This window comes from Notamacropus eugenii, chromosome 1 (assembly GCF_028372415.1).
Source record: "Notamacropus eugenii isolate mMacEug1 chromosome 1, mMacEug1.pri_v2, whole genome shotgun sequence".
NCBI classification, from domain to species: Eukaryota; Metazoa; Chordata; class Mammalia; order Diprotodontia; family Macropodidae; genus Notamacropus; species Notamacropus eugenii.
Window position 1 is genome coordinate 256,939,911 of NC_092872.1, and position 24,187 is coordinate 256,964,097.

Below are 24,187 nucleotides of genomic sequence, written 5' to 3' on the forward strand. Positions count from 1 at the left end.
TGCTCTGACCTCTACTCGCCAGCCTGGCACTGCCTCTTGCCCAGGGGGAGTGTAAGGAAGGTGCCTCCCTTGTGGGGGTGGGCTCAGAGCTTCTGAATGCAGGAGCTGGTTCTCATTTGGTCTTTCGTTGCTGTAAATCCCCCCCGCTTTGCCTTGGCAGAAGCCTTTTCCACAAATGATGACTCCTGCAGCTTGACTGGGTTGGCTGCTATGGTGGTCAGTGCAGGGCACAAGATGGTGCATTCATCAACCTGGCCTTAAGTCATTTCTGTGTAATGCTGCTTAAGGTATTTCTTATGTATGGCATGCGATGTTTTAGAGTTCCTCCACAGCCATTATTTTGTGATGATTCAGCCTTCCACAGCCTTTGGCATACCCAGACCCACTGGGAGAGAAGACCAAGACTGCCAGCTGAAGGGACTCATTCAAAGGATGCTAGAGCTGTTGGGGATTCCGAGGGAAAAAGAGGAGCTGAAGTCACACAGCTAGTAAATGGCATGAATGTCTGAACTGGAAGGAGACTTGGGGACCAGCCAGTCCAGACTCCACACTTCACAGATGAGGAAACAGACCCAGGAAGGGGAAGTGACTTGTCCAAAGTCATGTGGGTATTCAGCAGCAACCCTGGGCTGAGAGTCTAGGCATGGGGTCTCACTCACATCATGTGGCTTTCCCATTTTCATTTTTCCTGACAGAAAATAATGGGGTGAACACTCAAGATTTCCATTCCCCTGGGTCCCTGGCTTACTATCTTGTAATTAGAACAATGTGTAACTTAAGAAATATTAATCTTGACAAGGCAAAATGCGTCCTCAAACCCTTACTCTCAAACACCCCACCTGGAGACCAAATGATCCTAGCTCAAATTTAGATAGTGCTTTATAATTTTCATACACATGCACATGCTCTAGTGCTGAAGAACTAGATTAAACTATCACTGGGAAATATTTAACAGAATAAATGAAAATTAAATAAAACATGAGTGATGTCAATATGTGGCTTTCTAAGTCACCATCTGACCCACAGGAATCCTTATGTAGAGTTTGATGGCCCCCATTTGTATCTGAGTTTGGCTGCACCAGTGAAAGGGGAATTCTTATTGGGCAGGAACGATCCCTCCTCATTCAGGTCTGGTAATAATGAGAGCATCAGACATTTGTATACTTTCATAACAAAAAAGTTAGGAAGAAAATGATCCCTTTGTCCTGAGAATTTCAGTACTTTTTCCCCTGTAGGACTGATCTCTGGGGTATTAAGCCCTACTCGGCTCTGCTGCCACGCGGGTCCTGACTTGAGGCAAAAGAGGGTGGTCATTGTTCATGACCTCCATCTTTCCATGGACGCCACGTCCCGACTCCATGGTCAATGTGCTGGCAGAGATCCTTGAGTGGCTGTCAGAAAGCCAGAGGGAACAAGAATCTGCCAGTTGAAGGTTACAGGGAGATGATGGATTAAGTCTTACCAAGCTGGCCAAAGCTCTCATCAAGCCCAGTTTTGCTGGGATGTCTACAGCTTTGTTTATCCCTGCAAGAGGGAAAGGCATCCTCATGTTGATTACTTTTTTATTTAACCCTTTAGGCTTGAGCGGACAATAAAAAGATGGATACTCCCACCTGAACTTATGCTTAACTTCTCAGACCAACTCCAACTGAACTCTCAAAATGATTTACAAAGAAAGAATGACAAATTGGTCAGTCATTTGGCTGTGCCGATGAGAGAAATGGCTTACACATAGGCAGCTACACTGGGCTAAGGCCAGCATTTTCTAATCTCTCTATCTTGCAACATTTAGAAGAACACTAATGGGTCACTGATTTTAAGGGTAAATGGAAAAAAAGAGAATTCTGGGCCAAGAAACAGGGGAAAAATACCAGGGTTCCAAATTGGTTTAGACCCATCAAAACAGTTACAATTAAGCACACAGACTTGTGGAGATTTCCATAATCGGATTTCTCATATGATGGGTATCTCATAAATCTCTATTATGGAGCTCACTATGATGTTAATTTAGATAGGAGTATTAAATTCTAAGAAATAATGTTCTATGCACTGCACAGTAGATCTTTTTCAAATATTAATAACTTGACTGTTTTAGTTTTTAAAAACCTAAATGATCTGCCTCCCGATGATAAATTTCTAGCCCCAAAGAGTTATCTGAGAAAGCAAAGTACTGTGTCTAGGGCAAATGGACAATATTCTTCCCCATGTTCTTTCTTCTGTCCAGTGTTTTATTCCATCCAGGGAATGAATCCACTTCTTGAACCTGCTGTATATTCCCTGAATTCAGCCTTTTCATTTTTCACTCCTTTGAAAGCGTTCAAGTCCCTTCTTCAGTAGAGGGGTGGAGCTCAGACAACAGTCACTGGGGTTGTTTCAGGGTAATCTTGAAGGTCCCTGGACAATCAGGAACTGTTTCTGTAAGGCCTGTCGGCTTCTCATCATTTTGAAGTAGGAACAAACCATGAACTTCAAAGGTTCCATATTATACTACATGACTATTTCTTTTGTAATGTGTGAGTAAATGACTCCCCCCCCTGCCCCATACTCTTCTCTCCCTTTCTCTCTGGGAAATAGCTAAGAAACTGCTTTGAGTCTGGGCAGATTCTATGTTGGACATTTCTTGAATGGGAAGGTAAACCAGCTGTCAGAACACTAGAGGGAGCTACAAAAGGTGGGGTGTGTACTGTCCATGTACCTGCCAGGGCAGAGCCACACCTGCTGAGGTCCATTCCTACATGTCAGAGGGGTTCTAGTGGCTACATAGGGCGAGGACTGGAGAACAGCATGCAGGTAAATGTGGGGTGCCCACTCTGGACAGAGCCCAGGTTCAGGGGTCCTGAGGAACCCCCGCATTCCATCTGAGACTCACTCTCATCAGAAGAGGCAATAGGGGGTTTGGCTGGGTGGCTGACCCAGAAGCACCAACACATGCCCTCTGGGTGGCTGGACATGAAGAGAAACTGGGTACTCAGCTGGGTACAAGGATCCTGGAGCAAAAAGGAGGAGGGGGAGAATTCTAGTCATTGGCTTTCAGAGGAGAGTCTGATGGCTTTTTAGACCCTTCCTTCTTTAAGATGCTGTTACTTCAAGATTCTAGAAACCAGTGTGATTCTTCTCTCACCTCCCCCCTTTTTCCCTCCACTGAAGTCTTTAACTTGCCTCTCTTATGAGAGATAATTTGCCCCATTACATTTCTCCCCTTCTCCTCCCAATATATTTCTCTCTCACCCCTTAATTTCATTTTTTAAAGATATGATCCCACCCTATTCAATTCACCCTGTGCTCTCTGTCTCTCTCTTTCTGTGTGTGTGTGTGTGTGTGTGTGTGTGTGTGTGTGTGTGTGTGTGTGTAATCCCACCAACTACCCAGATACTGAAAAAAGTTTCAAGAGTTACAAATATTGTCTTTCCCTGTAGGAATGTAAACAGTTCAACTTTAGTAAGTCCTTTATGATTTCTCTTTGCTGTTTGCCCTTTCATGCTTCTCTTGATTCTTGTGTTTGAAGGTCAAATTTTCTTTTCAGCTCTGGTCTTTTCATCAAGAATGCTTGAAAGTCCTCTGTTTCATTGAAAGACCATTTTTTCCCCTGAAGTATTATACTCAGTTTTGCTGGGTAGGTGATTCTTGGTTTTAGTCCTAGTTCCTTTGACTTCTGGAATATCCTATTCCACGCCCTTCGATCCCTTAATGTAGAAGCTGTCAGATCTTGTGTTATCCTGATTATATTTTCACAATACTTGAATTGATTCTTTCTAGCTGCTTGCAATATTTTCTCCTTGACCTAGGAACTCTGGAATTTGGCCACAATGTTCCTAGGAGTTTCTCTTTTTGGATCTCTTTCAGGAGGTGATTGGTGGATTCTTTCAATATTTATTTTAACCTCTGGTTCTAGAATATCAGGGCAGTTTTCCTTGATAATTTCATGAAAGATGATGTCTAGGCTCTTTTTCTGATCATGGCTTTCAGGTAGTCCCATAATTTTTAAATTATCTCTCCTGGATCTATTTTCCAGGTCAGTTGTTTTTCCAATGAGATATTTCACATTATCTTCCATTTTTTCATTCTTTTGGTTTTGTTTTGTGATTTCTTGGTTTCTCATAAAGTCATTAGCCTCCATCTGTTCCATTCTAGTTTTGAAAGAACTATTTTCTTCAGTGAGCTTTTGAACTTCCTTTTCCATTTGGCTAATTCTGCTTTTGAAAGCATTCTTCTCCTCACTGGCTTTTTGAACCTCTTTTGCCAACTGAGTTAGCCTATTTTTTATTTTCTTCAGCATTTTTTTGGGTCTCCTTTAGCAAGGTGTTAACCTGCTTTTCATGATTTTCTTGCATCTCTCTCATTTCTCTTCCCAGTTTTTCCTCTACCTCTCTTACTTGATTTTCAAAATCCTTTTTGAGCTCTTCCATGGCCTGAGCCCACTGAATATTTATTTTGGATGTTTGGAATACAGAAGCCTTGACTTTTATGTCTTTCCCTGATGGTAAGCATTGTTCTTCCTCATCAGAAAGGATGGGAGAAGATATCTGTTCACCAAGAAAGTAACCTTCTATAGTCTTATTTTTTTCCCTTTTTTGGGCATTTTCCCAACTAGTTACTTGACTTTTGGATCCTTTGTTAAGAGTTGGGTATACTCTGGGAATCTGTAAGATCTCAGTTCCTCTAAGGTGGCACAATCAAGTGTGTACACTGGTCTGGGAGTGGGGAGAGATTTTTGTGCCCAGAATCTTAGCAGCTTCCTCTCCACAGCCACCTGGCCTCCAGTTCCACCAAGCCAGCACTGGCGGCTGAGATTCAGATAAGCTGCATGGGCAGGGATGCCATTCAGTGTGAGATGACGATCAGCTCCCTCAAGGCTTCTACACAGGGCTGAGGTAAGAATGGGCTGCTCAGTGCCCCCAGGGGTTTTACGATCCAACAGTGGATGTGGGTTGCTGTAGGGGCTGCTGTGAGAACTGTTGCCGCCTGCCCCATGTGGCCTCTGCGGGCCACTGCCTAAGGCCGGAGCTGTGGAAGGCCCTTCTCCCTTCCCGGCCAGCTGAAAAAACCTTGTCACTGACCTTTGGCGCCTGTGGGTTAAGGGATCTGCAAACCACTGCTGCTGTGACCGGAGATTCTGCCCCTGAGGGCTGTTCATGAGCCACGCCAAGTGGTCAAGGCTCGGCTGGGCTCTACTCCATGCCGGTACAGATGTTTCCCACTGGCTTTTCAGGTGACCCAGGGCTGGAAATCTCCTCCACTCTGTTGTTCTCCACTTCTGCTGCTAAAGAATTTGTTGAGAATCCCTCTCTACGGGTATTTTATGGGCTGTGTAGGGAGAGCCAGCATATGTGTGTCTTTCTACTCCACCATCTTGGCTCTGCCCCCAGTGTGATCCTCAAATGCTGAAGGGGAGAGCTTAGCATTGCAAACCTCTGGTCAGGAAATGGACAAAGAAATTGATGGAATCAGAGTCAAACTGCATCTTCCTACAATCTTCACAAATGCAGTGTAACAAAATATAAAATTTATTCTAAGTAAAGGATATGCTGTACCATAAATAAAATTAGAAGCCCAACTGGTGAGAGGAAGAAGGTTGTCACGGTGTCTCTCTGAAAAGTTTCAAGGATATTGTTCACTTTGGTGTAGGGCTTGTTCCTGTGTGGCCCATGGCAGCTGCTCTGCTTGCCTTCTGGGCAAACTGAAGTTGCTGCTTTTTATAAGAATAACCCAAGCCTACATATGGAGATTTTCAAAGATGGGAGTGAGTGCTCAAGCATACGTGAATGTTGCTGCATGTCTGTGTATGTGTGAGTCTACAGCTGTGAAGTCCTTGGCTGGCTGTTGTCTGTGGTGCTGGAAGAAGGCCCATATGACATCACTGTGTTGGGGTCCGGCTGTGGCTGATCAGACCAACAAAAGCTTGGAAGGTTCTACCACAGTTTGGGCACAAATAGTTCATGTGAACATCTGGAGTGGTGATGGCTCTAAATTTGTGCATCTCACATTTCTTTTGAGCTACTGTAATTCTTTTTTGCTCACAGTGCCTTCTTTGATTTGGACATGCCATGTTGGGATGTCCTGTGCCAGCGTCTCCCATGTTTCACAATCAACTCCACAGTTCTTCAGAGAGACCCTGAGAGTGTCCTTGTATCGCTCCTTCTGATCCCTGCATGAGTGCTTGCCTTGTGTGAATTCTCTGTAAAATAGTTTTTCAGGCAAACATACATTTGGCATTTGAACAATGTGACTGTCCCATCAGAGTTGGGCTCTCTGAAGTAGAGTCTGAACATTTGGCAGTATAGCCTGAGAAAGAACCTCAGTGTCCACTACCTTATCCTGCCAGGTGATCCTCAGAATCTTCCTAAGACAGTTCCAATGGAAGAGATTCAGTTTTCTGGCATGTTGCTAGTAGACTGTTCAGGTTTCACAGGCATACAAAAATGAGGTCAGCACAATGGCTCTGTAGACCTTCAGTTTGGTAGTCACTCTGATCTCTTCTCTCCAATACTTTCCTTCAGAGCCTCTCGAACACTGAGCTAGCATGTGTCAATCTCACCATCTATGTGTACATCCCCAGAAAGTACACTGCCAAGGTAAGTGAATTTATCCACAGCATTCAAAACTTCTCCATTTGTTGTAACCCACGACTCCACAGATGGATGGTGGGGTGTTGGCTGTGGAGAAGCTTTGTTTTCTCGGTCTTAATCATCAAGTAAAAATCAGTAGAGAGTTGATTCATACTTTGTGAAGTCTCTAAGCTGCTCAAAAGCACAGTGAGAGTCGAACAGTGGTAAGAGCTTGTTCACCTATGGCCTTTCAGGTTTACAAAGCACTTTTCCTGATACATCCCTGGGAGCAGGGAACCAGAAGAGTCTGTGACTTGCTCAGGATAGAGGGCACAGCTGGTTAGTGTCAGAGCTGGGGTATGAACCCAAGTCCAGCCTCCTCTCTCTTCTGCTGTGAGTCCTGCTGACCCATCTGCCCCACGGGGGTGGAGTGTGCCCTCCCTGCTTCCCATATAAAACTCAAGAAGTGGCCCTGGAGGAAGGTCATTTGTAAGCCAGGACAATAGCCTGAGAGGATGTTTGGCCACAGGCCACGTGTAAAGTGACCTCAGACAGTGGAATATGATCAGTCTTCAAGAACCTGAAAGACGTCGGAGAGGATAGAAGGGTACATGCCAATGGCAGGGAGTAAGGTGGCTGCGTGATGTGCTTCCCTACCTGAGCAAGCCCAAGAGTCTGCTCTTAGCCCATGGGGGCCTGGCCACCTCTGCAGACTGAGCTGCGCCTGCTGCACATGACTTCACCATTCTTTCTCAATTGTGAGAATCCAATTGTGAGGTGCTGTCAGACTGCAAAAACGTTCTGCATTAGCTTCTACTTTCCCAGGAGGCCCAGCAGCTGAGGAGGCCTTCAGCCGACTCCCTCTCTGCTGGTGGGGCATCTCCTTTCTGCCTCAGTTTGTGCCTTCTCCAGGGCCTCAGTGAGTCTTCGTGACAGGGAGATTGTGGGGAATGAACTGCTGAGGGTTGAAAATGAGAAACATTGCAGACCACACTCCCACATTGTCCACCTGGCGTGCCTGCTGAATTACCCAAAAGCGCAGCCAGAAATGTGATGGCGTCCAAGGAAAATCTGTAGACCCCAAAGCAATGACAGCCCCACCTCAGGGTATCCAGAGTCCTCCCTGGCCCCAGGGATCTCCTGGAGCCTGGCACAGTACACCAGCCCACAATGAGTGCTCCACCAATGCTGGGTCTGTGCCAAGAGGCCTGGCTTTCCACTGTCTTTTTGCTGGGTAGCTTCAGGCACGTCACCTCTCCTCTTTGGGTCACAGTTTCCTCTCAACAGGCCCTTTTGTTCGTTTTTTTAAAAATTTTTTAACATTTTCATTCAAAGTTTTGATTTCCAAATTCTATCCCTCCTTCCTGGAGACAGTATGCAGTTTGATATGTTATACATGTGCAATTATGCAACATTTCCATCAATAGGCCTCTCTGGCTTTCAATCCGATGATCCTATGATTTAGGGAAACTGCAGGAACAGAACCTGGGAGCTTCTAGAGTAGTAAGCTTATAGACCCAAATTTACAAAGGGACAGCCCAGAGCACAGATTTTACTGTAAAAACTAGGATAATACAGCACATTATGGATCATTTGGATGTGGGAAGGAGATTGAGAGAGAAAACCATGGTGCTGAATAAAGAGAATTAGAGCAGGAAGTAGCAAATGGAACCTGAATCTTAGCTCTGTCACTGCAGCATTGGTCTAACCTTGGCCAGTCACACATACAACTTCCTTGCTAAAAAGAGGCTGGGAGCCAGGGAGCTTGGCTTCAAAGTCCCTTCTGTCTTGACGAGTCTGTGATGCCATGGGCCTGGGAGACAGACACTTGGTCCTACTGTGACTAAAAGAAGAATGGATTAAATGCTCGATCTATATATCTGGGTCTAAACTTTGAAGCATTCTCTTCAGTGAGGATGGGCTAGGAGGTTTGGGGAGGGACACATACTTTAGAATTTTAATTCTTATATGTCCATTCTCAAGAAATCCATCCCACAGCCTAGAAGAGAAATTTAATGAATGTAACTACATAGAACTTTGCTATTTCATTTTATGTGTATCTTACATCTTTAGGATTCTCTCTACTATATATTGGAACCTAAAGGAAACCCTTACATTCCTAAGTCAAATGGCAGAATGGTTGAGTGTAAGGGGAATTTTTGTCTCTGCTGTACAGATTGGGAAAACCAAGGGACAAAGTGGTTTTAGAACCTGGCAAGAGTCACGATTAGAAACCACTTTCTTTGATGTTCCTTGGGAGAAGAGACTACATATGGGACCTTGCATGAAGTGAAAGGTGATACCTCCTTCTGCTTCCTGGAAGCTTCTACTTTTGTGAGCAATGTGAGCAGCTAGAAGGTTGTCTTATTAAACGCACTCAAGGCTCAAGCCTGTTGGGCACTCTGGAATGTGTTTGACCCTGAAATGAGGTGGCTACTGAGCACCAAGATGTGCACTAAGCACACACTGAAGACATGTACCATTTGGAGTGGGAGAGGAGGGAAGTTCTGCTGATTCATCACTGTTGGTAGTTTTAGTGTGGAGATTTCTTATGTTAAATTAAAAAATCGGAATCCTCAGTTCCTTCCATGTCAGTAAGCCAATAATTAATTATCTGTGTCTCTAATCTGAACTAGCTCGAAATCCCGGCCAGTCACAGTGGTTTCTTTCTAATACTTTTTCAGCTAGTGTCTTGCTTTCTCAGCATCCTCAGGAATAAGATAAGCTGGGCCTCTGCAGCCTGCCAAGGTGGAGAAGATGCTGGTCTCCACAGTTCACCTGGATTGTGTCAGACTTTTAGCCAGGTCAAAGCTGAGAAGTCATTGTCCTGTAATAACAGGTGCATCTGTCTGTCCAGAACCTCACTCTAAAGGACTCAGCAGGATGTAGCTGAGGCGAGATTCTGCTTTGTGGACTTCAGACTGTCAGAATGGCAATTAACTGACATATGTGATTAGCTGTATCATTATTAGATTGCATTTGCTATGTTCCTCTGAAAGTACTTTCGTTCAGATTTCCTGGCAGGCCCAGAGCCAGGTCAGCTGTGGGAGTGCACCAAGTTACTCAGTTCCTTGCTGGGGGAAAGGCCTGTTCTTACCAGAGGTGCTGGTTCAGAGAGGTCTGGTCTGTGTGGTCCAAAGACGGGAGAATTCAGAGTCAGAGCCTTTGTTTTAAATCTTGGCTCTGCTGTTTACTCACTGTGTGACCTTGGACAGGGCATTTACACACTGGAGGCCTTGGTCTCCTCATTTGTATAATGAGGGGGCTAAACTACAAGACTAAAAGTCCCTTCAAGATTTGACTTGGGATCCTAATACTAGAAAATGACTTGCCAACAGGAACAACTAGCAAAGGCTAGACTGAGGACGACGCCATTTTGGGGCCTGCAGATGTTGTGTCTTGGTTTCTCCAGTCAAAGGTCTAATTCATTAGCTGAAATAAGAACCATTTTAAAACAATCAAGTGGTTTGGGAATGGGAAGGGGTTGATTTTACGTGAAGTATTTGTAGTGCTGTATCTTGTATGGACTCCTGTACATGCATGCATACATACATGTAACAAATGAAAAGTGATCAGTAGCCACAAAAGCCAAGAATCAATCCCTGATTCATATAATGCAGGGCTGGAAAAGAGAGGAGAGGTTTCCCTTTATCTGACAGGTGGAGAAACTAAGGTCTAAAGTGGTGGAAAGACTTTTACAGCCTGTTTGATACTTCTCTTGCCACTCCAATGTCTGACCTATTTTGATCTACTCCATTAACGTCAGTGAATAAGCTTAAATGCCAAAAACAAAATCCCTTCTCAATGGAGGAATACAAGTTCCACCTGGAGCCCATGCCACCTTCCAGCCTGCTTCATGCACCACCCAGTCAACCAGGCTGCCCAGTGATGGACTCATCACTGATGGTTATATAAACAACCATCTACTCTTCATGAAAGCCTTCCAAAAGGGACCTATGTCAATGTCTAATATTCAGTTAGGATGGCTCTAGAGTTGGCTGAATGGCTGGACTCACAAAGAAGTCATTCTTAACAGCTCCATATCAACTTGGAAGGAGGTTTCCAGTGGAGTGACCCATGACTGTGGCCTTGACCTTATGTTGTCTGAATTTTTTATCAATGACTTGGATAAATACATAGATGGCTTAGCCACTTTTACAACAGAGGCCACCAAGGTCAGGGAGATGTAAATTTTATGTTTGGGTTCAAAAAATCAATTTCACAAGTATAACATGGAAGATAGTGAAAACCTTTGCTCCATTGTGGCTATGCCCATTAATCTGCAAATAGCCCATCTCCCATCACTTCAGACACACCATAGCTAATGCTGTTCTGCCACAGAAATGGTCCTTAAGGCAAGCTGCCCTTTGTACATTTAGACAAAATCAGTTCACTAGGAACACAATACTGAATTTGGCCACTGGTGGAAGGTTAAGTGAAATTGAATGGAAAGAACACTTGATTTGGGAGTGAGGAGACTGGATGAGGATAATGTTCAGATTTTCTGGCAACTTAAATATTTATGATTCTTTGAGACTGTCAATATTTTGTAGCTTTCATTCGATACTTCAAATACATAACTTTTTCTTCCTTGACATCAGGAGGAAGAAAAGCTCCGAAGTGGGAGAGGGAATCCTGGCTCTGGAGCCAGAGATCCCTGGCTTGACCCTGGGCTCTGCTGCTGATCACCTATGGGACTCTGGGTGGGTGGGTGTCCTCACCCGTACAAGGAGGCAGAACTAGATCATCTCAAAGGTTTCCTACAGCTAAAAGGTTCTAGTACAACAAGTGTGAAAAATAGATTCTACACAATGTGCAACTATGGCAGAGAAATACATGAAGCCCTTCCTATGAGCCAGGCCCTGGGGTATAGCTGCCTTTAAGGAGTCTGTGCTTTGCTCTCTGGCTGTGAGGGGAGCGTGGTCATGACTACAGCAAAGCACCACTGGGTGAGGTAATGCTGTGAAGGGGAACATTGGCACTGAAATAATCAAAACCCAACGTGAAACCTGAAGATTAAAATGCAATCAACATGCAGCAGAAAGACCTACGAGTCCAGGCATAGAATTCCTTCTCTTAAAAGGCATTAATTTCTCTGAGCAGTTTAGGCCAGGAAGCAAAGTTCTTAGTTCAGGCACTGCCTCAGTTGTGCATTTTATGGGAAATACCCTCGGGTCATAACTCAGGTTCCAGAAGTCTAACACAGACCTGTCTTTATGACACTTTAAAGGTCACTGATCCTCTGAGTCGAAGTCCCGCCCACCAGGCATCTGTGGCACACCAGGGCCGGCAGATGAGCTGGAATCAAATGTTGGCCTGGCTGCCTCTTCCTCTTGGAGCCCACAGGAAGTGACTTTTGCTCTCCCATCCCAGTTTATCAGTAAAATGGGGAAATGATTCTTGCTCTGGCTCATTAGCTGTTGTAAGGAAAGCACATGATCTTCTGTAATCCTCACAGTGGCAAAAGCTTGGGCCCATCTTATCACCAGCTCTCAGGGTGAGCTGGCCAGGGTGGTCTTTTCTGATCGACTTCAGGGCTCCGTTGGCTACTTTCAACATTCCTTTGCTTCAGCAGGACTTGTGTAGGAATTCCCTCTCCCAGTGCAGATCACCACACATCTACGACTTGATGGTCGTAGGGATGTACCTGTGACGTCCAAGGGACTTGTCTGTGGTCACATTGTCAGTAAATGCCACGGGTGGGATGGGAATCCAAGCACTCCCGCCTCTCAAGGCCATCCCTCTACCACACTACGTGATGCTGCCTTTCTAATATTTTTCCAGAGTTGTGTAATTCATCCTGTGATTCTGAAAAGGCCCAGAGGCACCGTCATCAAAGAGAGTTACACTAAGCATTTAAGTAACACGTCCTTCCCCAAACCTGCTGGTAACTCACATTCTATAACAACCTGCCACCTGTTCTTTGTAGATTACTTTTGCATCATTACAAGTAAAAAATCAATACCAGACCATTGATTTGGTAATGAGACAAGATTGCCAGGCAATAATACATAATGTTATCCAAGTCCTATTTCTCAATTGTTTTGAGAGAACAGACAGTTCAAGGACCTCCTTGAAATAGGCTCCCATATTCCATTTGTGATCTTGTAACAGGAAAGGTGTGGGATGGATGGCCCCCATCACTCTGTGCATAGATGGGGCAGCATTTTGGTGTCACATTACCTTAAATGCCTCCTCTTAGCAATATGTTCCATTATCCACAGAGAAGCAGTCTCTCCCTGCAGTCTGCTTTTTGGCTTAATGTGTGTGTTAAATAATAACTGGTATTTCTAGGGGCTTTAAGGTTTTCAAAGTATTTTATAAACACTGTCTCATTTAACCATGAAAACACATGGCATAACAGAAAATCCAGAGGCCTGGGAGTCTGTAGACCAAGGAACAAGTCTTGGGTCTGATGCTAACTGGCCGTGTCATTGCCTTCACCTCCTGGACACCTTCCTCATCTGTAGAAGGAGGTGGGGGGTGGGGAGGAAGAAGGAGGTAGGGATCAGATTAGATCCCCTCTGAGGACCTTCCTGGAACTGACATTCTATGGTATCACTTGATTACAAAAAGGTCTTGGTGTGAAAACTGCAGAGAATGGACCTAAGAGACTCTGGTACCAACATCTGTACTACCTTGACAGGTAATATGATTATTCACAGCACACATTAAAGGTTCTTAGTATAGCATATGTCCTTTCTACACCAGATTCAGATGTAACAATCATCTAGCTATGTTAATCATTCTGGAGCTAAGGAACTGAATTAATGAAAAGGGATAATGGAATTGGCAGTCTTGCATTTATGCTGCTTGTCTTCAGCCTCCCTCTGATCCCCCCTCCACTGCCTCCCAACCACCATTTATCAGGGAAACACTTTAGGAGATTTTGTGGCCAACAAATTCATCACTTGGCAGCTGACCTTTCCCTGCCCTTAGGGAGGCTGGTCCTCTCCTGCTTGGTGGGTTCCCAAAGTGTGCCTCCCACCCAGCTGACCTTCAAGAACCCAGGGTCACCCCTTATGCTACAATGAGGCTTTGGAATGCTGTAGGATAACATAGAGCAGAATTTCTTGGTATTTAAAATATGCATCTTCTTAAAAAAAGCCACATCATCTAGAATGAAGAGCGGCAGCTGGGCAGTACACACTGATCACATCTTCTATGGGGAGCTGGGGGGTACAGGAGGTGCCCCGCCACGAGGAGTCACAGACCCAGACTGGAGAGGTTTTGAAGCTCTTTCACACAGGCAGTGGTTATAATTTTCAGTCGACTTTTAAATGAATTGTTTAATCCCCATCACCACCCAAAGAGGCTGGCAGAGCAAGCAACATGAGCTCCATTTTACTGATGGTAAAGCTGAGGTTCTGGCCAAACAACACATCCTGGGAGTGGCAGGGACTTGGCTTGGATCCAGGGCCAATTCTAAGTCTGGGTTTGTCCATTACAGTCCCCTGCCTGCAAGTTGGTCTGGGAAGACAGGAAACTCATATGCATCATACCAGAAGGTCAGCACGGAGTCTGTTTAATATGTGCTTATTGAATGTGCTCAACTGAATCAAGTCCTCCTGGGACAGCAATCAAAGTAAGGGCCAGAGAAGTGAAGGGACTTATTCAAAGTCAACCTGACAGACATGAAGACACTGGAACCAGGGCTCCCCAATCTCAGCTTTGTGCTTTGCTATGCACTATATCACACAGCGGACAGACTATTAAGGAAGCTCGGAGGGGAGATAATTTAGCAACAATAAGACATGTCTTTTCTACAATTGCCTCAGTTTCCTCATCTGTAACAGAGAAGAGCAGAGGAGTCCAGGCATCAATAGAGAGCAAACACTGCCTAAGAAAAAGACGAACCTTGGACCCCATGGCTGCTCGGCTGCTCTGGCAGACAGACCGCATCCTCTAACCTTGCTCTGCCAATCGGCTGCTTTCAAACAGACTCAGGTTTCCCCATCGTTAAAAAAAACCCCAAACCCACCTTCCACTAAAACCACCGTCCTATGTCTCTTCTCCCTTTCCCAGGCAAATTCCCTGAAAATTCTGTCTGCACTTGCTGCCTCCATTTCCTTTGCTCTCACTGACTCCTCAGCCCCTTGTAATCAGGCCTTTTCTGACCATCAGCATCAAGTGCAGGTACAAAGGGGGCTATCTTCTCAGGCCTCAACCTCCTGGACACTCAAGCCTGACTCTCTGGGCTTCTTGCCTTGCCTCTTGGCTAGCTGACCATCACAGCCTCTAGTGGGGAGGTATTCTCCAAGGTTAAATTCCAGGACCCCTTTTCCTTCAAATTCTCTTTCTGGGTTTAATCCTCTTTCCTCTGCAGATGCTCTCCTTCTTTCCCTCCATGGAGGGCATCCCTGCCTGTCTCCCAGGGCAACACCGCGGCAGGTTCCCCCCACTCTCGCCATTCTCCCCAGAGATGCCCAAGGTTGGCACTGCTCTTCTTTCCTACATCTCTCTCCCTCAGGCCTGTCTCCTCCCTCACATAGCTTTGTTCAGGGCCTCATCACCTCTTCTGCAGATTATTGTAACACTGTCCATTGGCCCACTTGCCTCCACTAGGTCCTTCCTACAACACAGTTTCTCAAGTAATTTTACTGAAATAGATCTGACCATGTAACTCCTCTATCAAGCAACCCCTGTGGCTATCTGTGCCTTAAAGGCAAATATAAGCTCCTGCTTGGTCCCCACCCACTTCTCCAACCTGGCCTTGTCCCTGATCCACATGCAGCACCCTCCATCTCCTGTCTCTAGGCCTTTGCTTTGGCTGTGTCCCATACCTGGAGTAACCTCCCTCCTCACCTTCAATTTAAAGAGTCCTCTTCATTTAAGATGCAGCTCAAGTGATATCTTCTGCATGAAGCCTTTTTTGATTCAGCTGCTACTAGTTCCCTCCCACACCTCCTTGCATTTCATTATTTTGTCTATATTTGTACTTATTCATTTTATATTCATATGCACTTGTTTTCTCCCTCCTAGAATGTAAGCTCCTTGTATCCACAGTGCCCAGTCACAGACACTGAACCAATACTCAATTGTTTAATCATTTAATCACTGTGACATAGAGGAGACAGATCCAGAACTGGCTTTGGGGAGGTGAGTTCAAATCCTGCCTCAGAAACTTACTAGTTGTGTGACCATCAGTCTCATTTTCCTCATTTGCAAAATGGGCATCATCAGGGCCCCTGCCTCTAGGCTGTGAGTGCTTTGCAAACCTCAAAAGCACTTGAGCTGCTGCTATTTTACATCAGGGGTAGCAGGCTCTTAGCAAGGTTCCATGATGCATGTGGACATGTGAGTAGCACTGCTGGGGGAGCACATGTATGAGCTAGGTAGGACAGCCAGCCTAAGAGCCAGACTCTGCGGCCTTCTTACCTTAACAGCATAGCTGCTGAACGGGTCTTTGGCATAGGAGGCTGGGTAGTAGACAGCATCGCCAGCTTCACAACACGGCCTGTCACTGGTCAGCCGGAAGTCGGACCAGCTGTCCACCCCAAAACGGAGTTGGTCTTTCTGCCCCGCCATGAAGAGGTCTTCACATTTGAGAGCCAGCTTCTTCAGGGCATCACTGTGCAAACTTCGTATTTTCCCCATCACCTCATCCCGATTCTCGATGCCTCGGTAGAGCGCTGTTCTCTGGGGCTTCTGGGTGCTCTTGCCCAGCCTGCCCTGAGTCACTCGCCGCCCCGTCAGAGACTCGGTGCTGGTGCAGAACCGCTCTCGTGTGCCCAGGGTGTTCAAGCTAGAGACGCTATGGGCCGTGGCGCTGGCACGTCGGTCTTTGGGCACAGGCCTGTCCAGCGAATCGCAGGACTCATTGCCGAGGCCCTTGAGCTCATAGCTGAGGGAGGAGCCGCCACTGCTGGCGTCCCAGTGGGCCTCCATATCATAGGTGGGGTTGGTCAGAAGACACAGACTGTTCTCCAGGGACTTGTACAGATCTTTGGAAAGAGGCTCTGTGTTGGCTCGCAGGATCGTTTTCTTTGGCAGGGGGGGTGGTGTGGCTTGGGAGGGGCGGGTCACTTCCTGCTCTGTGGTTCCCCCAAAAGCAATGGCATCGTCCACAGCCCCCTTTGGCTGTCGAGGGTGTTTGGGAGGGATCATGGTGGCTCTGGATTGCCCTGTGTGAAAAGAAGACAAACATGGCTTTAAAAACTGGTGCCTCCTTCTTGTCACTTCCATATCTAAGGGGGAAAGGAATTCGAGGGTCCTGGGAACTGGAAACCAGAACTCCACATTCAGCTGGGATGACAGGAACTTGGTCAAGGCAGGAGAACTCTATGTGACCAACTCTAGCTGGACATACTAACAGTTACATGCCAGTTGTACATGCCACTCGCTTTGTGATCTCTGAGATGATAAATACAAAGATGTATTCAGCGCCTCTTCTAGGTGAAGGCATGTGACTGGCAAAACATTTAGAGAAAGTATGGCCCTGACTTCAGGCGCTTTTAATCTAGACTGCTAAAATTTAGATGGGCTCAGCTTAAAGGTTGGGACAGGAATTCATCAGGCAAAAAGGAGAAGGGAGGGCATTCAGGGCCCCCTGAAGCACAGAGCAGATTAGGACAAGGGTGTAGACATTAGGCCAGTCTGGCTGAAGCACAGAGTGTGGATGGGAGTGATATGAGACAAGGGCTAGGAAGGGAGAGTGGTATGAGACTATAGAAGGCTTTACACATCAGCAAGAGAGTCTGACCTTGACTAGGGTGCCCTGAAGGTCATGGGTCAGAGGAGTGGGGATCAGAAGGACGGACCGAGGACGAGGGAGTGGAGATTTGTAAAAAGGTTACTGAACCTAATACATGGAGGCAACAGTGGGAGTCAGGAAGGGGATTGACTGGAGGCAGGTTTTGGAAGTGGAAGAGACACCTTCCTAAATGAGTGGTTAGGAGAGCTTCAGGGAACAGAAACCTAAGATAATTTCTAGGTTACAAATACAGGAGATGGAATGAATGATGATGCCAGATGGAGAAGGATGGGCAGGTAGGGGAGGGGGAGGAGCTCAGCTCTAGGCATGTTGGATCTGAGCTGTCTAGGAGGTGTCGAGGCATCCACAGGCAGATCTGGAGCTGAAAGGAGAAGGGCTGAGGGATTGGGGACGAAGCTGGCTCCTGCCAGCACTTTGGGTCTAGGACCCTGCAACAGAGGAGAGTGAAGTAAAGGTGGGAGGAAGACTGGAGTCACCTGGGCAACAGCAGTCCCTGAACAGCTGGGATGTTTTACCTGAAATTTTAGACCTTCCCAAGTTGTGGATGCAAGAGCACCAACATGGTTCTCTTCCACTGCAAAAACAGAGGTAGAGGCGGAATGTATGTGTGTGTGTGTGTGTCTGTGTGCGTGTGTGTGACGCACTATAAACACAAGAGGCCATGTGCACATACATGTGCATGCCAAATAGCCTGAGGCATTTGGTTGGAGGTGGCTCTTCCCAGGTAGGCTGTGGAAAGAGCACCACATCCTGAAGCCATGCAGCAGTCATGTAGGACTCTTACCTTTGGAATGCCTGGGTGACCATAAGGAAGTCACCTGGTCTTTGGGTTACAACAGATGATCTGCAAGAATTTAAATCCTATGGTCCTACGGCTATAAGATCTCTACATCATCATGTTTGTTCCTCCAAAAGCAATGGCACAGTCTACGGACCCCTTTGGGGAAGGGAATAAATACTTACATAACATATAGTACTATGTGCCAGGTGTGGGGCAGCTAGGGGCCTGGAGTCAGGAAGACCTGAGTTCAAATCTGATCTCAATCACTTATTAGCTGTCGGACCCTGGGCAAGTCACTTAACCCTGATGGCCTCAGTTTCCTCATTTGTAAAAATAGTCTGGAGAAGGAAACAGCCAACTCCTCCAGTATCTCTGCCGAGAAAACCCCAAATGGGGGTCACAAAGAGTCAGACAACTGATCAGCAACATGTGCCAGGCACAGTGGCTCTGGATCCAGCTCCAGCATTCCATGATGATGGGGTAGGAGGAGATTGTGGGAGTCACACTAAATTGCTGTTCCAAGGGTGGGATTTAATATCATTTAACACATTTTTGTTGTTTGGGGTAAATAAATTATGAGTTTTGAGAAATGACTTTAAGATACTGGCATTCATACCTATAAGGTTCATTCATGTCTCTTGGGCAGGACGCTTTAATCCATTTCCATCCACCCCAACTAGAGAACATACATGGTCCCCACATAGACCAAGGTTTCTGCCTGGAATAATACACTCCCATCGGCTGGCAGCCTCCAGATTCATTGGCTGGGGCTGGGAAGGGCAAAGGGGGCTCCTGAGGTCAGACAGTTGTTATAGACATCATGTAATGAATCCAGAGGCACAAAGCTACTCCTAATAGTCCCACAGACTCAGTGAATAGTTCCCAAAGAGTGAACTAATAAACAGAAGTGATGAGGGACTAAAAAAAAAAAAAAAAAAAAAGAAAGAAAAACACCAACACAACATGGTGCACCCTTGAATCAAGGGCAGACATCTGTACAAACTCTGCTGGCAATTATAATAATACATTCCATTTCACCGCAAAACACTCACCTCAAAGGGCTTTGTAAATGATTACAACATATACAGGGAACCTAAAGATCTCCCATTCCTCCACTGAAATGCAATAATATTTTTGAGAATATAGGGAGCTCTATTATAGATGATTCTTTAGGGCTGGAAGTGAACTGTCATTAAAACGGTGTGGGCTGTAAGGAAGCACATCACAGCTGACTGAGCAGGCACTCACCTAATAGGAATGTCTCTTCCAAATGGTCCCACCCTCTCCCACCCTTGCTGGGAGGGCTTGTGGCATGGCCAGGGATGTGGTAGCAGCTCTGCGGTCAGGAATGGGAGGAGGGTGAATGGCACTTACAAAATCACAGAGGCTGCTTCCTGGAACCCCCCCAGTGGAGGAGAGATCTGATCTTTCCACCTGACCCACAGGCCTTCCACATTTTCTTGGCTTCTGAGAGATGAGAGGAGCACAGGTTATTCCCAGTGAGACAAAAACATTCTTCATTCCTTAATGTCTAGTGACTCTGGGCAGGCAGGGGAGTGATGAGCAGCAGAGAGGTTGACTGAAGAAAGCGTCAGAAGAGAGCCAGGGGCTCTTTTTTGACTCTGACACTGACTGTGGGATCCTGGGCTCTCTGTCTTTGACCTCTGTGGTCCTTCTAGATCTGACATTTTACAGTTTGAGGGAATTTTTGGCAATCTGAAAAAGGGCTTTTCTGATTGCCTTTTATGCTTGGAGAAGAAGAGCTCGGCTTCTTCCCGAACATCAATACTCCCCAATTGCTGACAAAATGACTCCTTTCTCTGGAAGGTACCAATGAAAGGGTCTGGCTTCAAGTATAAATCCAGGCTTGGCTACATCCTCTCTGTGAGTTTTGAGGTGGGCCATTTCATATCCTTGCCTCAGTTTCCCCATCTGTGAAATGAGGTTACTGAAATATCTGTGGACCTCTGGAGGACCAGAGTTACTGCAAGGTATCTGTGAACTCATAAAAAAGCAAAATGCCTTCTGCAGTTTGAGTAAAATAATAGGATTCTCCCATTTATCACTGTTCTTCCTTTTTATCTTTTTTGTTCAGACTAGCTCTTCCTCTCCTGCCCAGGCCAGATGTGCAGTGGCCAGTCATGTTTTAGTGTCAATACTGAGGCACAGAAGCTTTAACTCAATGCTTTTCCAACCTGGGCCAGTTCACACCTCTCCTTAGGGATCCCTGTCTTGGAGGTACCCCCATCAAGGGGGCTCATGGAAGCCAGACTTAGCACAGACACCTCAGAACTCTCAAGCTTAGGTGATCCACCAGCCTGGGCCTCACTCTCAGCAGGGACTTGCACGCACTCTCGGTCCTGGGTGTTTCTCCAACACATCAAAGATGCTATTGTGATTGTCACCAGAATATAAAATCATTGAAGAGTTATCATACTCAATCAATGGATAATAATCATGTAGAGATGAGTGGTTTTCTGATGTCTAAAAGGGGGTCTTTACACATGAAGAGGTGGACAATCACCACACAAGAGGATACATAGCTAAGGCCCCTTCCGGTTTGAGACCCAGGCCGTTAGGCAAGATGATAGAATGTTGGCAGCCTGCTTGGGGCCCACAACATGAACAGAATTCTTCTTGACCAAGAGTCAGCACTGCTGCTCTGTGCAGCCAAAGGGACCAGCCCAGAACAAGGGCGGAAATAAATGCCAGCTTCCTTGCTTCTCAGGCAGCAGTGAGCAACCCCAGGGAGCAGACCTGGGGCTCAATCAGAGCTGGAACTGTGGGAGGAGGCAACTTTTTTCGCTCCAAATAAAGCCACATCCCAAGTCTACTGCCCATGCAACTGGGTCAAGGAGTTCTCTGGGTCTCCAAGAATTTTTCCCCTAAGAAAGGTTAGTACTTCCAACTGAATTCCAACCATTTGGATCAACGTTTTAAAAGCTTCACATTGGAGCTGTTTTTATTTTAAACTCTTAACTCTGCACATTCCTTTCATGCCTCTGGGGCCAGCCCCCAAATTCAAGCTTTCAATAGGTCTTGTGCAATATGGAATACTCCATTTTTGTGTCTCTTTGAAGAGAAAGGCTACACTATGCTGCAGATCTTGTCTTTTAAAGGAATCATTTCGGATGGCAGCGGCTCCTTTATTACCATCCCTTCCTCTCACCTTGTGCCTCCTCCCCTACATTCCCAGCCCCATCTCCCCAAAGCTTTGAGTGGCAGATGAAACTTGAAACTCCTCCTCAAAGGGTGGGGTGGAAGAGAAATGAGGGGTTCTTCGAGTCTATAAAAACTTTAACACAAAAGAAATGTAGAATAAGGAAGTAATCACTTTTGGAAATCAAGTTGTTTACCCTCTGGGAAGTGGATTCTGATAGCTAAGCCATGACAATAACTCACTTATTAAGTCCCACTTGTTAAGTGAGAGCACAAGGAATATAGAAAAGCCTCAGGCATTTCCTGCATGGATCTGATGAATTCATTGGATAAAGGAATCTTGAATAATTTGAATGTATAGATGAGCCAGTTAACTTAGGTGGCTAGAGTGTGGCAATGATGTCAAAGTTGTGGGTTTGATCTCTCTATGGGCCAATAGTGAACATAGTGTACTGGATTCAGAGTTAGGAAGAGTTGAGTTCCAATTCTGTAAGTTGTGTGGCACTGAACAGCTCTGCGAATTAGTTTCCTCATCTATAAAATGAGAGGGTCAGACTCAAGTATCTCTTCTAAAGTCCCTTCCAGCTCCAAAATTAAACTCCTTTGACCCTGTTGGAGAAAAATTCAGATAACCCTAAAACGTGGTGTTTTGATCTAACAAATCAATAGTTATTATGCTTTAAATCAATCAATGGTAAACATGGTGGCATATCCATCCATTTTTTTGACAGCATAAGATGTAGTTTATTATGGAACATCATTGATAAAAGCCCGCCTGTTCCCATCTCATATCCTTGGAGAGGATATGGCCACTGCATGTGTGGATAATTATTGGAACAACTTCATGCACATAAGTTGGTAGATGCTGATGTTCTTGTTGCCTCTTTGTGTGTGTATTAATAAAGCTGAGTGTTTTTCCCTGTCTTTGGTTTCTTCCTCTCCTTCAGACACCTTATGAATCATGAATCCCTCAACAGCCTCACAAAGAGTGGCTTTGCCTCTATCATGGCTACGTTGGAGTGGTCTAATCCAATGACTTATCCTCTCCTTGTTCTCTTGATGCAGTCTCTACTTTCTTTAGAAACACATGTGGAGCTGGAATACCAGACAGGGTGGTTCTACTGTCTTGAATTGTATCAGGTTTGTTACTTATAGAATGATCTTCCTTAGCTCTAAGCAAGCTTTCTTTAAACTGCTATCACGCTCCAATGCTTCCGTTTGAAGAAGTGATATTGTTTATAATCTCTCTTAACTTTTACATATGAGATGCTATTCTGAAATGGTTATTTGCCTTTCACTCTCATGTTTCTTCCATGTGATGGCTTTTCAAAGCTCCTGAAGTATTCTCTTTTCCAGGCTAAACATGTGTACTTCTTTTAACCCATCAACAAATGGTGCCACCTTTAAGCACCTTCACAATTGTGGTTGCTTTCAAGTTTAGCAGTAGCCTTCCTAAAAGGTGGCACCTTGAAATAACCCAACCACTTTAGGTGAGTCTGCCTCCCTCAAACATCCTGCCTTTCCTGGTGCAGCCTGAAACTGCATGATCATTTCTGGACGAGTCTGTCTACTCAGAGACTTTTCAGGTGAACTTTTTTATCATGATTTTAAAAAAGACATTTTTGAATCCTGACTTAGTAATCCAAGTCTGTTTTCTAGCTCTGTGATTTGCACATTTGATAAACATGCCATCTGTGCCTGATTGAATATTAAAGAGCAGAGCACCAACCACAAACCCCTGGACATTCCACTGGAGACATCATCACAAGTTGATATTGAGCTGTGAATAGCTCCTCATTCAGCTTGGAATCTGTCCCATTACCCTGCTGTCTAGCTTACATCCTTCCATTTTTCTTAAAAGAACAAGATGAAGACTTGTCAAATATTTTACTAAAATCCAGGTCAACTAGAGCTGCTGCATTCCCCAGCTCAACCAGGTTGGTAACCCCCTCAAAAAAGGAAATGGCTTGTTCTGGATGAAGCCACTGCATTCATCCCAGTACCTCCTCCTTTTCTTTATGTTCACAGTATTCTTGGAATGATACGCTTTAGTAAGTTCTGGAGAATCCTGAACTTTGAGAGAACATTTGCTTTTCTCAGGTCCTCCTCCTGCCATCTCTTAACGACCAGTACTCCAGTATGGATTGATACTGGGTGTGGTGATCCAGGGAGAGCAAGGCATATCCTTAGTCCCTTCTCACTTATCTTGGTTTTCTATTCCTCCAGGATGTTTTGGTTCTGTCCTTTCTAGTGCCCTCAGAGGGGGAGGCCCCAGGACCAATGGCATGGCCAATGGGGGAATTCCAGGCTGAGGGGAACAGCTTCCACTCTTTCCCCCAAGACAGCTTTAAAAAATCCCTCCCTTTTTGGTTGTTCCTAACCTTCTTTGCTGGCTTCATTTCATTTTGAACTTCACTGGTATTCCTACAAGATGGAGTCACATTTCTGTATTCCTCTTCTGTTACCAGCCATTGCTTCCAACTTTTCTACATGTATTTAAAAGCAACTAATTTCACTATACAGTATATGCAATAAAGTAATTTTAAAAAATGTAAATGGTGTCCTCTTTAAACGTGGGCATAACACATTTTTTCCCCAATAAGTATGTCAAATTTCTTCCTAGCAATAGTAATATCATTGCCGTTTTTGGTAGCAAGATGATTAGTATTTTTTCACTATTCCTCTTTGGTAGTCTGGTTCAGTGCCTGATTTTTAATTCAGAGGAACGTCACTGCAAAGCAACAAATTATATTGAAATAAAAATGGCATGTCATAGGATCAATAGCCTTTCGGTGTTGCTTTATAAAAAAAATAATCTGTCCCTCCTAGTACACCCTCCACCATTGAGCAAATAAAAAACAAAAACTTAAAAAAGAAAGCCCTCAATACACAGCTGTTTGACCCAGCAAAGAGAAATCCCATATTGGTTTATGTCCAAATTTCTGTTCCTTTCTCTGTTTTAAGTTTGCCATCTCCCTGGTAGGAGGT

The 24,187-nt window shown here is 45.3% G+C and overlaps 1 protein-coding gene across 30 annotated transcripts in view; it reads right to left on the reverse strand.

The window, feature by feature from the left end:
* Positions 1 to 24,187, reverse strand: part of PEAK1 (pseudopodium enriched atypical kinase 1) — a 297,886-nt gene that overhangs the window by 8,766 nt on the left and 264,933 nt on the right. For all 30 annotated transcript variants that reach the window (XM_072628676.1, XM_072628669.1, XM_072628653.1 and 27 more), the window contains one exon: positions 15,924 to 16,669. In XM_072628676.1, coding sequence (XP_072484777.1) covers positions 15,924 to 16,669 — 746 coding nt within the window. The remainder of the gene's footprint in view (positions 1 to 15,923; positions 16,670 to 24,187) is intronic.